The 15,029-nt window shown below is 38.5% G+C and overlaps 2 protein-coding genes across 2 annotated transcripts; both read left to right on the forward strand.

Annotated features, from left to right (window-relative positions):
* Window positions 1-1,433: 1,433 nt before the first annotated feature.
* Window positions 1,434-4,120, forward strand: emp2 (epithelial membrane protein 2). Its single transcript, XM_072442607.1, has 4 exons — window positions 1,434-1,530; window positions 1,616-1,724; window positions 2,734-2,874; window positions 2,972-4,120. The coding sequence occupies exons 1-4, from the start codon at window positions 1,453-1,455 to the stop codon at window positions 3,139-3,141; spliced, it is 498 nt and encodes a 165-aa protein (XP_072298708.1). The 5' UTR covers window positions 1,434-1,452; the 3' UTR covers window positions 3,142-4,120.
* A 1,885-nt stretch (window positions 4,121-6,005) lies between these two features.
* nubp1 (nucleotide binding protein 1 (MinD homolog, E. coli)) lies at window positions 6,006-13,611 on the forward strand. The gene is made up of 10 exons (XM_072442111.1): window positions 6,006-6,093; window positions 7,084-7,188; window positions 7,267-7,400; window positions 7,483-7,551; window positions 8,158-8,190; window positions 8,273-8,363; window positions 8,436-8,590; window positions 11,573-11,683; window positions 13,232-13,418; window positions 13,514-13,611. Exons 1-10 carry the CDS (start codon window positions 6,063-6,065, stop codon window positions 13,561-13,563), a joined length of 966 nt encoding a protein of 321 aa, XP_072298212.1. The 5' UTR covers window positions 6,006-6,062; the 3' UTR covers window positions 13,564-13,611.
* The last annotated feature ends 1,418 nt before the right edge of the window (window positions 13,612-15,029 follow it).

The following is a 15,029-nucleotide window of genomic DNA, read 5'->3' on the forward strand; positions in this document are numbered from 1 at the left end:
GCATATCGCTGTCAGCTTAATCCCCCGCAGAGGCAGATATTTTACAGCTTTCTAAAGTATACACAACTATGGATGAGTTTCTAGTCATTTAAAGTCAGATAATTCGGGAAATATAATAAATATCGGTCCAAAAATATCGGTTTCTCTGGATTCCTAACAATCAGTGTCAGCATCGGCCATGACCCACCCAAGGGAGGCTGCATAATGCCAACAATGTCATCTATGATACATTTGATTTAGGAAATAAACAAAAAAACATCAGAACATGTGTTTATTGAAGTCATGCAGCGCTAAAGTTAAACAAACCTCCTACACACAGTCATTATGCGTATAGACATAACATACAATACTGTCATTTGCAGGGACAAATACTTCTGTAACTGTGATTTGCCGATTGGTGACAGATGTCGCTGCCTCTGAACTCCAGTGAAGTAAACACTGTTCCAGTGTAAACGATGCAGGAGAAGGCCTGATGAGAGCGCTGTTTACTTTTTATTGTCCCTTTTCAATAGATGACAGATAGTGTTCAGGATATTGCTAAAATAATCTCGGCAGCAATATCAGTAGTTTATTATGATATTCAACACATTCAAAAAGAGCTGTGCAGTTCATCGTGATTATAATTGTGATTTCAGTGAGTGTCACAAAATCTTACAAGTACGTGTCTTTACAAGTTAAAGTGTTGTTAAAAATGTAAATAAAGGGCTTTTGCTTTTAAGACTTTGACCTGTCTGGCTAAATATTAAGTGCATGCAACAAGACAAAATCTGATTTTAATTGGCAATGCAGATTAATATCATCAGACGTGTTCAGACTATTGTATTGTCACAATATTCAAATTTCGAGACTGAGGAATAGACTAGATTCTCAAAACCAATTTTGATATCACACTAATAATTAAAAGTGTTCTTTCTTTGTTCAAGGTTTTACACAATAGACCGACATTCTGAACTAAAAATACAAAACACTTTCTTTATTAAACATTGCGGTTTTATTCTAGTTTTCACTACATTAAAAAATCATTCTACAACTGTTCATGAAGGTCACATTTCATCCTTTTTTTAGAATCAATACTAGCTTTAGTCTCAATTAGAATTGTTTTTGCTTTTTTATAATACTGTTCCGAATCTGGAAAATAAATACATGAAAGCATTATATCCTTATTTCTTACACAAACGTGCCCAACACATACAATCTTTAAGGTTTTTATGAATTGAATAATCTAAAATCTAACTTTATATCTGAAATTAAAAGTTTGTTACATGCATTATATTTAAAATACTACAATTAACCGATTACTTCATTAGTGAACAGCTATTCCAACAATGTATTACAAACTACTCATCCCTTTGGTTGTTGCAGATAAAACTCTTAATATTCTGTGTATTTTGTGTCTCCACAGGTTAATCTCTGACCTCAGAACACCCCCAGAGTCTAAAGTATCGTGCCGCCATGCTGATCGTCTTATTCCTCATCGTCCTCTTCCACATGGCTGCGGCTGCTCTGCTCTTCGCCGCCACCATCTATAACGTAAGTCAGAACCAAAGCAGCTTCTACTTCAGCGTTATTATTATCATGAATGAGTTCCATTCTGAGTTACCTGGATGTTTTGTAGGCGTGGTGGGTGGTGACTCCTGCTGGACGTGACGTGATCTACACTGACCTGTGGTATTCCTGCAACAGCACGTGCATCCCAGTGGAGAACAGCCATGCCACCAGTGCAGGTGAGACACTGCAGCAACTAGACTGTTAGACCATCTGAAAAAGAGAGGAAACGTGATCAATATTCAAAATTAAAATGTGATCGTTGAATCAGACGTGTCACCGTATTGGCAATGTTGTGATTTCACAGTGGTTGTAATCACAAACCCATTCAAAATCAGGTTACTATCAGATTTTTGGACTTTTAAGAATATTGAAATGATTTGTTTCTTTCTGATCATGATCCTTCTGATTACTCACATCTGATTTTGCAGTTTTCCTGGCATTGAACGCATCTTGAAGGTCCAGAAATAATCCGGTGTGCATTTAAACATAGCCGCTGTGACCTAAAGTTTTCATATATTTTCTTGCAAGCATTGTTTTATGGCAACGGTAACAATAAAGCAGCGATAATAAAGGTTTATTGTATCCAATGATGAACAAATATTACAATGATAAAAGCCCAAAAGGCGTAAAAGAGTTTTTAAAGGAGACATATGCCAAATGACAGTTGCTCATCATTAGTTTATCCAAAGTTGTGTTTTGATTCAGTTTTGCTTGCGTAATCCTGTATTGTACTACAACTGAGGCTCGAGTGCTCAGACAATTCCTGTTTTCACCTACCCCCTATCCCCGCCCACATCCTGTACTTAGTTGTGATTGTTTGAGAACTTCAGACTCCGAATGACACATGTAGAGTTCTAAAATATCACCTTGCCACTTTTTAAAAATAAAAACACATAAATGACACTCTGCTGCTCGTGAAATGTCACTTTGAACAGTTCGGCAGTTTTGAACAGGAAGTTAATTAACCTGTTTCTTTTACTCACACATTTTAGATATTACCATAGTTTTACCATAAACCAAATGTAAAATTATAATCTACTTATGTTATAGTTCAATAATTTTAGTACCAGGGAAAAGTATGATATGTCTCCTTTAATTCTACATCCCCAGCTGTAGCAGTCAAATATCATAAAAACGTGCATATTTTTGGGAATAATGATGTAGTTTCCTCCTTCTCCCTTTCAGCTTACCTGCAGACGGTCCAAGCCACCATGATTTTAGCCACCATCCTGTGCTGCGTCAGCTTCTTCGTCTTCATTCTCCAGCTCTTCCGGCTCAAACAGGGCGAGAGATTCGTTTTCACCGCCATCATCCAGCTCCTGGCCTGTAAGCGGCGCCGACACTAACATTTCACCTACATGCACCACCCACCGCTCACACGTCACCAATCCTAAACGCTTTGTTCTCTTACTCTCCCCTCTAGCTTTGTGCGTCATGATCGCAGCGTCGGTCTACACAGCCGAGAAGGACAGTTTCCACGTTCAGAGTCTGCAGAGCGGTTCCTTTGGCGCGTCGTTCATCCTGGCCTGGGTGGCCTTCCCCATGACCTTCATCAGCGGGCTCATGTATCTAGTGCTGAGGAAACGCAAATAGAACAGAGGGACAGACACATATAGAAATACTCACAAATCCTTGATGTTAGCTTTTGAATTGTCGGTCGTGATTTTGCTGGTGCATCGTTGTCGCCGACTGTGCCAAAGACAAACAAACTAAGCCGTGTATGACTGACTGAATATTGGGGTATGAAGTTGTGAAGTTATGTTTGGCTAGAAATAATGTCTTGTAATTGGATTGTATACGTTTTGACTCTAGTAAATGTTGTTTCTTTTGACCACACTATATTCAGTCGCAATGGGACGCAATCGATTACAAACTCGCAGTCATTACCGATATTTTCTTGCTACACTACATCCATAAATATCCAACACTTTTAGCGTTTAATATGGCTGCGTTCACACTCGCCTTGGTTTGTGTCCAGTTTTGTGACTTTTGTCTGCCTCTGCAAATATGAACGCGCCCGAATACAACAGCTATGGTTTTTAGCAGAACTGTTCCAACTCCAGCAGAAAATGTATTTCTTATGAGCCTCTTTCATATGCACTGTAATACTTCCAAACATACAAGAATAACAATATTATAATAACTAAAAGTGTCCCAAATTGAATGAATTATTTCTTAACATGGCTGGTCGCTTCGCTTTTTACTCTCATACTTTTTTATTTTTTGTTACTTATTCCAGGCAAACTGCACTGATCCTAAAATCCATATAACATTGATTGTGTTTTTTATCTAGTCTATACAATAACAAACTTAACATTTATTATTACAAACGTGGATTCTCATTACCTCTCGCTATATTCTCAAAATAGCAAAACATTTGAAGAATTTTGACCATTTTAAACCAAATTTTGTGAAGTCATTTTGTAAATATTTGCTGTGTATGTATAGTTTAGGTGAATGTAGTTCTCCTTAGCCATAGACGTGTAGTGTTGATATAGTGTAGGCTTTATTTGTAGAGTTTCTTTTTTTATTTACTTTTTTGGGTTGTTTGTGTTGCTTTTTTTTTTTTTTTTTTGTGAATGACACCAAAGACACATTGTGACTTTTGGAATAACAACATCGAAACATGTGATTTCAAGTTAACTTGGAAGGAACATTGTTTTATAATACCAAATCTATTTATTTGACCACTGTATTTTCATATCATGTGACTCATGGTGCAAGAAAACAAGTATTTTGGAACGTCTCACTTGAATTAGTTTGATAACATCACCAAGGCAATATTTCCAAACTAAATACCTTGTTGTAGCAGAAATGTAGTGGGTTATTGCATTGTTGATGATTGTTTTGTGTAAAAAATAAATAAAGTGAATTTGAAAACATTTGCATATTATTTTAGCCAAACACACAAACACTGATTCTAAAATCCATGAAATGAAATGAAACCTACAATAACTAAATACCTTACCATTCATATAAATGTGGATTCTAATTTCGCAATATTTTCTCCATAGCAAAACATTTGGACAAGTCACTTTAAAATAATTTAGTAAATATTTGCAGTAGGCTGTACTGCATGTGGCCAATGGTTTCGGTGAATAGTTCTTCTTGGTGATACATGTATTATTGTGACAGCATTCCACATAATCTAATTTATTTGGTATTTTGTAATAAATTAAGCACATAAATAACATCGTTGTTGGAGAAGAACTGACCGCAGTAATGTAAAAGTGTGTATATTGCTGTGAGAAGACAAATTACATATGAAGTTACACACTCTCATGGTACATGTCCAGTCATATTTAAATATTTGCACTTTCTATTTGAACAGTATTGCAGGACACCTCTATTGACTGATTAGACATTATTGCCAATGAGTCAAAATATTTAATTCTTTCATTTTTTATGTTGAATTGCCTCTGGGCTACAGTCAAAATAAAAGTAAAAATATCAAATTATGATAGCGAAATGAAAACGGGTGTTCGTCTAGTCCAGGGGTGGGCAAACTACGGCCCACGGGCCGGATCCAGCCCGCAGGGCCTTTCAATCCGGCCCGCCAAAAATTCCCCTTTTTTGCCCTCAGGCATCTGTCTGCACGTGTATCCTTAATACCTATGACGTGAAATCAATTAAATAATAGATTAAATAGCCTATATTTGACAGAGAAGTTATATTTTATTTGATATTTCATTTTTGGGATTTTTTTTTTCCACACCAATGATCGGCCCGCCACTACTTGCCTGGATTCGAATGCGGCCCTCAGAGGAAAATAATTGCCCACCCCTGGTCTAGTCAGACATTTGCAACCAATGGGGGGAAAGAAAAGTGAACTCAACACTGACCTCTGGTGGTCAAAAAAGTATGTGCATTAAATATAACAAATTATATCAAATGCATTCTTTTGTAGACTGTGTTCTTTTTAAGGACTATGTTTATTAAGTACTAAAATAATAATAACTACTGCTAATATTACTACTACTACAACTACTACTACATGTAACATGTTTTCCCACTTTATGATGTTTTTTCAGTTCCAGGTACATTTGATGCCCGTTCACAAAGAGTAGGAACTAGGGACTGGGACCACACATTGGGAACTTTAGTAGCTCCTGCTCATGTTAATTTACAAATGTATCTTTATTGGGGATGTTTCATTCATTTTCTGATACTGTTTTGATGCAAAAGAGAAGTAATTTGAAGATAAAATAAAATGTTTCTCAAGTAGTAACTGAAATTCTGTATAAGTGAATAATTGTGTTTTTATTGTTAACTTCATTGTTTGTTTATTGTATTTTGTGCATCACTGTTGTTAATGCAGGTTAACAGAACGTTAATGTTATAGTCAGACTGAATAGGGACTACTTTACATTAATGTTGCCTTTAATTACTTCACTTTAGTGTTTTAGTGATATTTATCAGATCCATGGGTTATTATAATACTGTAGATCCATGGTTTGGTGGACAGATGCGGAACCTTCGAGGGGGAAGACATTATTGACGGACTAACAGCGAATATGGCAGACGTACCAGATAACGCACCTGAACGTGAGTTTAGCATTTTAATAACTTATTTGTATTGTATATTGAAGGCTCGTTGTGTCCTGTTGGTGCATTAGTTGTTGTTTCAGTTCGTGCTGATTGACCAGCTGAGATTAAATCATCTTAAGCGTTTAATTGATTCATTCTGCATCTCTTGTTTTGTTGATTTGGTGGTGACAGTTATTTTGCAAACCGCTGTATAATGGAATGTAATTATTATTAAAGCATTGTCTTATGATTCCGCTTACCTGTTTTGTTCAATTTCTAGTACAAAAAATATGCTGTGTCATGCTGAGCAAACAAAAATATCTTAACTAAAACATTTCTTCAGTGAAAACTCTTTATCAACTTTTACTTTTATTTATTGTAGCCTTTTAAAATGTCACCACAATGTTAGAATGCTAAATGAAGTGGAACAAAACACTCAATGATAACTGACACCTGATCTAAAAGCAAATTATGTTACAGCTAATTGTATTTGGGTTTCATAAAAAGTATAATTTGTGCTAAAGTATCTAATAAATATCTGTAGATTAATTGAAAAACTATTGTGGACTAAAATCTTCAGTGATTTTTGTCCATTAAGATCTAAAAATCAGAAGATGTGAAAATCAAAATGTGAAGTGTCAATAGTAAACACCTTCTAAAGCAAGAAATAAAGTAAACTATAAACCGAAATATCTCTAAACCAGGCTCTGATATGACACACATTTTTTCCTTTGCCAATCTAGACATATTTCATAGTTTGTGGTAATCTGAGTTTAATCCCAGTTCCTCCACATTATGTTTCACTTCACTTTTGCCTCCATTTTAGAATTTAGAATGTATTTGTTTACAAACTATCAACATATCTGATTAAGCTATATCCTACAATTAGTTTACTTGCACCATTTTCCACTCAATAATACTCACAACAATTGTAGTTCTGCATATCTGTGCTTGAAAATATTGTATATTTCATTGTGAATAGTAATATTAATTTTCCTCTATGTTCAGACTGCCCAGGCACTCAGAGTGAACAGGCGGGGAAAACATCATCATGTGCAGGTTGTCCCAACCAGCAGCTCTGTGCGTCTGGAGCCACAAAAGCCCCCGATCCAGGTAGGACCGTCATCATTCATCATCCATTATATTCATTCAGTTTTAAAATGTTCATCTTGTTGTTCTTGTTGTTTGCAGCCATAGCGGAGATCGGGGAAAAGCTGTCCACGGTGAAGCACAAGATCTTGGTGCTGTCGGGTAAAGGGGGAGTGGGGAAGAGCACCTTCAGCGCACACTTGGCCCATGCTCTGGCCAGCGATGCCACAAAGGAGGTGGGCTCTCACTTTTAACTATAAAGTGCTGATACAAACTTTAATACGCATGGATGTTGTTTATATCAATGTTATTTTTCAGGTTGCCTTATTGGATATAGACATATGTGGTCCATCACTTCCTCGGATCATGGGTTTAGAGGGAGAACAGGTAATGTGTACCTCATTTTTAATTTTTCAAAAATATATAATAATAAATGACAAGGATTCTTGGTATCATTAATATAATTGAATTTACTTTGATAAGAATGGCCTTCTACTCGCATTGTTTTACTTTTAACACATTTAGAATGTATTTTACTTATTGATAATTTGATTAATGTTAGTAGCTGTAGTATTTAGTATTGTAATTATGGATCTAACGATATCCAAATCTCATGGTACAATATTTCTTGCGATTTTCTGGGGAGGCTGAATTATTTATATGCTACTATTGCCTCTTAAAATGCCATATTTAGAAGAGTTACCATCTAAAAGTGCTTAATAGTAGTTATGGTCTATGTTGTTCCCTCATTTTTTAGCTGTTGGCAAAAAAAAACATGCATTTGAAACATGCAAGAAATTAGCTTGTAATTATTGTGGAACTTTTGACAATACAATATCATGATCTTTTGGTTATTGTTACATCCCTTATAGTATTACAGGCTGTTGTTCATTAATTCAAATAAAGTAAATATCCACAACCCAAGCTTGAGTAAAACTGGTTTGAGTTGACTTTTTTTCACTATACAACTGTGTTTTTGTCTTTTGTACCCAGGTTCACCAAAGCGGTTCAGGCTGGTCACCTGTTGTAAGTCAATCCTTTCCAGACACGTATTTAACAGTTAATTTTGATTTAAGCCTATTATTAACACTGTTGTTGTTTTTTTCAGTACGTAGAAGACAACCTTGCAGTTATGTCCATTGGCTTCCTCCTGGCCAGCCCTGACGATGCTGTGATCTGGAGAGGCCCCAAGAAGAACGGTAGATTGTCTAACTATATCATGTCACTCGAACCATAACTTAGCGTAGCTCTGACTCTTTGTCTTCACACAGGGATGATCAAGCAGTTTCTGAGGGACGTGGATTGGGGCGAGCTGGATTACCTCATTGTGGACACACCCCCTGGCACTTCTGACGAGCACCTGTCAATCGTGCAGTACCTGAGCGCCTCGAGTGTAGATGGAGCAGTAGTCATTACCACACCACAGGTAACACATGCAAATGCAAACAGAAAGGACTCTTAAATAGAATGACCTTTTAGTTGTAGGATTTTTATCTACCACAATGTGAGAGAGAGGGTTGTGCTAGTGTTCAATCAATGAAATGTGAGTAAAGATGAATCACTTGCGGAAACACCCTTAGATGAGTCGCCAGGGAGAGTCACCTGTTGTCACAGGACGATGACACAGGGCCCAGAGGAGAAATGATGTCATTAAGACCTCCTCCAGGGGTCCACAAGCGAGGCCCCTGCAGCCACAGCCGGCCACCGCTCACTGGGGACCCTGAAAACTAAAAACAACTCACAATGCAACTAGTCAACAGATATTAAACTATTGTTTCACAGATTACAAAAAATAATTTTAAAAAATTGCTCCGTCACAAAAAAAGAGGACCACAGAATCTGAACCAGGACTGGACCACAGAATCTGAACCAGGACTGGACCACAGAATCTGAACCAGGACTGGACCACATCTGAACCAGGACTGGACCGCAGAATCTGAACCAGGACTGGACCACAGAATCTGAACCAGGACTGGACCAGGACTGGACCACATCTGAACCAGGACTGGACCACATCTGAACCAGGACTGGACCGCAGAATCTGAACCAGGACTGGACCAGGACTGGACCACATCTGAACCAGGACTGGACCGCAGAATCTGAACCAGGACTGGACCAGGACTGGACCACATCTGAACCAGGACTGGACCACATCTGAACCAGGACTGGACCGCAGAATCTGAACCAGGACTGGACCAGGACTGGACCACATCTGAACCAGGACTGGACTACATCTGAACCAGGACTGGACCGCAGAATCTGAACCAGGACTGGACCACAGAATCTGAACCAGGACTGGACCAGGACTGGACCACATCTGAACCAGGACTGGACCACATCTGAACCAGGACTGGACCGCAGAATCTGAACCAGGACTGGACCAGGACTGGACCACATCTGAACCAGGACTGGACCGCAGAATCTGAACCAGGACTGGACCGCAGAATCTGAACCAGGACTGGACCACAGAATCTGAACCAGGACTGGACCACATCTGAACCAGGACTGGACCACATCTGAACCAGGACTGGACCGCAGAATCTGAACCAGGACTGGACCACAGAATCTGAACCAGGACTGGACCACATCTGAACCAGGACTGGACCGCAGAATCTGAACCAGAACTGGACCACATCTGAACCAGGACTGGACCACATCTGAACCAGGACTGGACCACTGAATCTGAACCAAGACTGGACCACTGAATCTGAACCAAGACTGGACCACTGAATCTGAACCAAGACTGGACCACTGAATCTGAACCAGGACTGGACCACTGAATCTGAACCAGGACTGGACCACAGAATCTGAACCAAGACTGGACCACAGAATCTGAACCAGGACTGGACCACAGAATCTGAACCAGGACTGGACCACAGAATCTGAACCAGGACCAGACCACATCTGAACCAGGACTGGACCACAGAATCTGAACCAGGACCAGACCACATCTGAACCAGGACTGGACCACTCTGGTCTGTCCTGTGTTTTTCAGTATGTAGATGTCCCTTACATACTGTGGTGCGTTAAGATGCTTTATGTGTGGTAAGGTGGTGGTGGTTGTTGAGGAGAGTTAGATCAAGTTGTTGGTGATTGAAAGAGTCAAAGTTGATAAATACTAATAAAACTTCACTGAGCTCCTCCAACTGTTCCATAGACGAGGGCCGTAGTAGTGGAAAGACGCCTCGTCATTCCGACAGGGGCCGCGAGGGTTTGTAAAGCAGTTCTGAAAGATTAGAACCATAAAAGAATCTTAAAATACGGTTGTTACTTTACAAAAATGTCAAACTCCAGTCTGGTACCAATGAAACGACTTGATACAGATCCAGATTGATACTGCATGATAACAAACACAATAGTACATACAACACAACAGTACTTTCTTTAATACTATCTTATATACTGCTAGTACTTATCGTCTATACTAGTTCTGATATAGCGCAAGACCATTCTAATCTTTTCAGGAAAAATCCTATTTTGTCCTTGTTTATCAGAATCAGAAAAAGGTTTATTGCCTTTGTCATTGAACAAAGAAACTTGTTTCTGTGTTAAGGTGCAACATAAAAAGATGAATAATAATAAGAATAATTGCAAAGTCTATAAAATCATATGAGGCATGCATAAATTAAGAATTTACTAATACATTAACATTAAAATAAACATGACTTCTTTAAATGTGACTTCTTTCAGGATTGGTACTGAGGATTTAGCAATAATACTAGTAATAATCCATCTGTACTAGTCGATACTAAAAACTAGTACAACCCTAATGAATGATTTTGAGACTAAAACATGGAGTCTAATTCTGTCAATTTCTTTCTTTGCTTAATTATTAGTAAAAGGCAGAAGACTGAAATTATCTTTATCAGTGTTTGAGTTTATCAGAGCAAATCATCTCAAGAATAAATAGTTCAAATTGTAAAACATTGTATGAATGATTTAGCCATATTTATCACTATTTCTCTTTCTAATGTGTTAAAGTTAAACATGTATGTATATATATTCTTTTAGATTAGGATATACTTCAAACTTTTCCTGCAACAACACACAATTGGAGAGAAGCGAACGCTATAATGACCTTTTGCATAACAATAGCACCCTTCAGCGGTAAATATTCAGTTAGTAAAATTTCCCTAAAATCACACTTACATTTGAACCCATTTTACTCAAACAAAATCAGAGACATACCAGCTGCCCTGCCCACCACAATGTTTTTAATTATGATTTCCTCATTCTTAAATGGCAAGAGATTTCACATTTCCCAATGTCGCTACTTCCTTTTTCTTCAAACGTTTATGTAAAGACGGCTAAAGCCACATAGAATAAACAAAACCTTCCTACACTTGAACATTTGCGTTTAGCTTTTAATTCAAGCTCTTTTATACATGATGCTCTTTCTTTTTTGTAGGAGGTGTCACTTCAGGACGTGCGAAAAGAGATCAAGTTCTGTCAGAAGGTCAAGCTGCCCATTATCGGAGTGGTGGAGAATATGAGCGGCTTCGTCTGCCCCAAATGCAAGGTTAACCATGCAAACCACGCCAACACAGTCACTTCTGTTCAGTCACGAGCGTTCGGAAGTATGTAGCGAAATGGAAATACTAGCAGACAGGAAGGAGCTGATCGAAGCATTCAAACTTAACAAAGAGGCTTGGGTAGAAAAAGCTTCAGTTGTAGTCATCTGGACTCAGTTTGAAAAAATAGACGTTTCGACTCTCATCCAAGAGTCATTGTCAATAACAGAATTTAGGTCGAGAACTCCGATATTAATACTGTTCTGTGGTAAGACCCGCCCATTGGGAGGAGCCTTCCTGAAGTAGAAGGAGTTGTTTGTTTCAACAGAAACTTCCCCCTTGTATCTACCGAGCTAGCCTATTCAGAATTTTAATGGCCTATTAGAATCCTCTTTGTCTTTGTGAGACCCTGGCACAACCACCCTGAGTACCTGATTAGCATCTAAATGTCCTGGTCCTCTACCTTTCCAGGGGTTCAGAATCCCATTATAAATAACAGGAAGATTAAACCTTAGCCCTCCATTTCTGTTTAAAGAAGGTCTTTCTTTTTTAACAAAAATAGCTTCCTTGACTCCTCTTTCAAACCATCTTTTCTCCCTGCTTAAAACCTTCACCTCACCGTCTTCAAACCTTCACCTCACCGTCTTCAAACGACTGTTATTTATAATGGGTTACTGAACCCCTGGAAAGGTAGAGGACCAGGACCAGGACATTTAGATGCTAATCAGGTACTCAGGGTGGTTGAGCCAGGGTCTCACAAAGACAAAGAGGATTCTAATAGCCCATTAAGATTGTGAATAGGCTAGCTCGGTAGATACAAGGGGGAAGTTTCTGTTGAAACAAACAACTCTTTCTACTTCAGGAAGGCTCCGCCCAATGGGCGGGTCTTACCACAGAACAGTATTAATATCGGAGTTCTCGATCTAAATTCTTTTATTGACAATGACTCTTGGATGAGAGTCGAAACGTCTATTTTTTCAAACTGAGTCCAGATGACTACAACTGAAGCTTTTTCTACTATGGAACACGCCTGGACGAATGAGGGATTACACCGACAAAGAGGCTTGTGGTTTATTTTATTATTGGAGTTTCTTTTATTTTTGTTTTATAGTCCTCTTGAGTAATAACTCTAGGGTTATGTTGTATGCATTTTGGGGTAATTTCTCTTGCACATAAGTGGAAATAAAAACAATTACGCAAGGAAAAGAAGACGTAAAGAAGAGGCTACAGAAGAACACAGATGGGCAACATTAAAAAAACAAATAAACATTCAACATGGTGGTATAATCCTTTTTTTTTTTGGAGGAAGCATGGCCCAAACCTTCAGAAATAAGGAAATGTACTGCACTAGAACTCACTTAGCCTTTCATATTGGTTTACCCCACAGCTAGTAGTTCCAAAAGCGGCCCCAGACTGACTTTCACTGTAAACAAAACTATAGAGAGCTGAGAAAGTCTGACGTCTAAACAGGCTGGAAACAGAAACGTTTGAAGTGTTCTCAGTCCATCCCGGTTCTCTTCTTTATTCTCTGTATTTTGTTAAACTTGTGCTCTCAGAACACCTCCCAGATCTTCCCGCCCACGAGCGGAGGAGCCGAGAAACTGTGCGCCGACCTGAGCTTGCCTCTGCTGGGCAAAGTGCCGCTGGACCCCCGGATCGCCCGCTGCTGTGACGAGGGGCGCTCCTTCCTCAGCGATATCCCAGAATCCCCGGCTGCCCAAGCGTACCAGCGGATTGTGCAAAGTGAGTGATAAAGAAGTGGCTAGTGGAAGTTGTCCAATGAAACCGTTCTGTTTTAGTGTTTACTTGTGTTTTCATGTTTGTGTTGTTGTTTGCAGGTATTCAAGATTATTGCGCCAACAGGGAGACTGAGCACAGTACCACATGACCGCAGTAATCCTCCACAAAAGACCATCGAATACATGCACTGGACGCAGACCAAATGTATATAATACTATGAAATGAAGAGAGTGTAAGAGTTGGACGAAGTTTGGTTGATCAAAAGTTTATCATATAATTTTACATGTGTGCAACAATGTCTCAATTTGAATAAAGAAATATCCATTGTATCATAGTTTGTAACACCATGATGGACCATTAAATGTATATTCTTACTATTGTCTTTTTTTCCACACTTTAAAACCATGTAACCTGCCTTTCATACATGAATCTTGTGCAGACTTACAATCTCACAGATAAGAAAGAATAGTTCCATTTTACAACGGCACGTGGAACCAATACGACAGAGAACTTTCTAGGGTCAACCAAGTTTTAGCAGCCACAATGTGAAGGTTTGAAGGTTACAGCAGAGAGCAGAAAGGGTTAGCTGAGCCAAGTGTAAATGGCAAAAAGTCAAAGCTCCAAATTCATCATAAAATATATACAGGGGAAAGGGTCTGTGTACAACCAATTATCATTTAGAACAAGAGAATGTTATTTCTCAGAAATAATTGGAAATGGTAATAACTGGTATTCTGTTTGCAACATCAAGCAGACTGACAAACCCTCCAAACTAAAGGTCCAGAACATTAAGAACACCATCAATCCCACGGTGAAAATACCATTTCATCAGCTAAACACATGGAGCTCTACTAGACTTTTAAAGTCCGTACTGAGTAGTTAATTCCTCTTAATATAATAGTCAGCATGTCACTTACATCTGGAATATTCCCAACGGCTTTAGCCACGACTACAGTGAATTATATAGTATGTTTTTTCTTTTGTTGTAAAGCACTTTGAATTGCATTTTTGTACAAATTGTGCTCTACAAATAAAATGTGATTGATTGATGTTGCACTGTCTCGTGGAAAATCAAATGCATGTTTTTTTTAAAATGCTGTGACTTGCAAAAGTATTCGTACTTCTGGAACTTTTCCACATTTTGTCACGTCACAACCACAAACTGAAATAAAAATGTATTTTGGTGAAAGAGAGGCACAAAGCGGCTCATAACTGGAGTCGATGGGAGATGAAAACCTTCTTAAAGTCTTGAGAATCTCTTGATTCATGTGAAGAACTCAATTCAGAGTGAGACACAAGAAAATGATGTATAATTTCCATGATTTTATTCATTTTTTGAAGTGAAAAGTGCTGTCTGAGTGCAACCTATTGTTGTCAGAAGTTGACTGATGATTGCTGAAAGATTGAATTTTGATCCTAATGATTAAACAGAGTCCTCCTGTGTTTACTCTAATCTCAGTATAGATGCAGCTGTTCTGTGAAGGCCACAGAAGTTTGTTAAGAGAATGATGAGATGCAAACAACATCATGAAGTCCCAGGAACACACCAGACAGGTCAGGAATAAAGCTGTGGAGAAGTTTAAAGCAGGGCCAGGTAATGAAAAGATTTCCCAA

The sequence above is a fragment of the Eucyclogobius newberryi genome, unplaced genomic scaffold, assembly GCF_026437365.1.
Source record: "Eucyclogobius newberryi isolate DKJ021-1_F unplaced genomic scaffold, fEucNew1.0.hap1 SCAF_13, whole genome shotgun sequence".
Taxonomy (NCBI): Eukaryota; Metazoa; Chordata; class Actinopteri; order Gobiiformes; family Gobiidae; genus Eucyclogobius; species Eucyclogobius newberryi.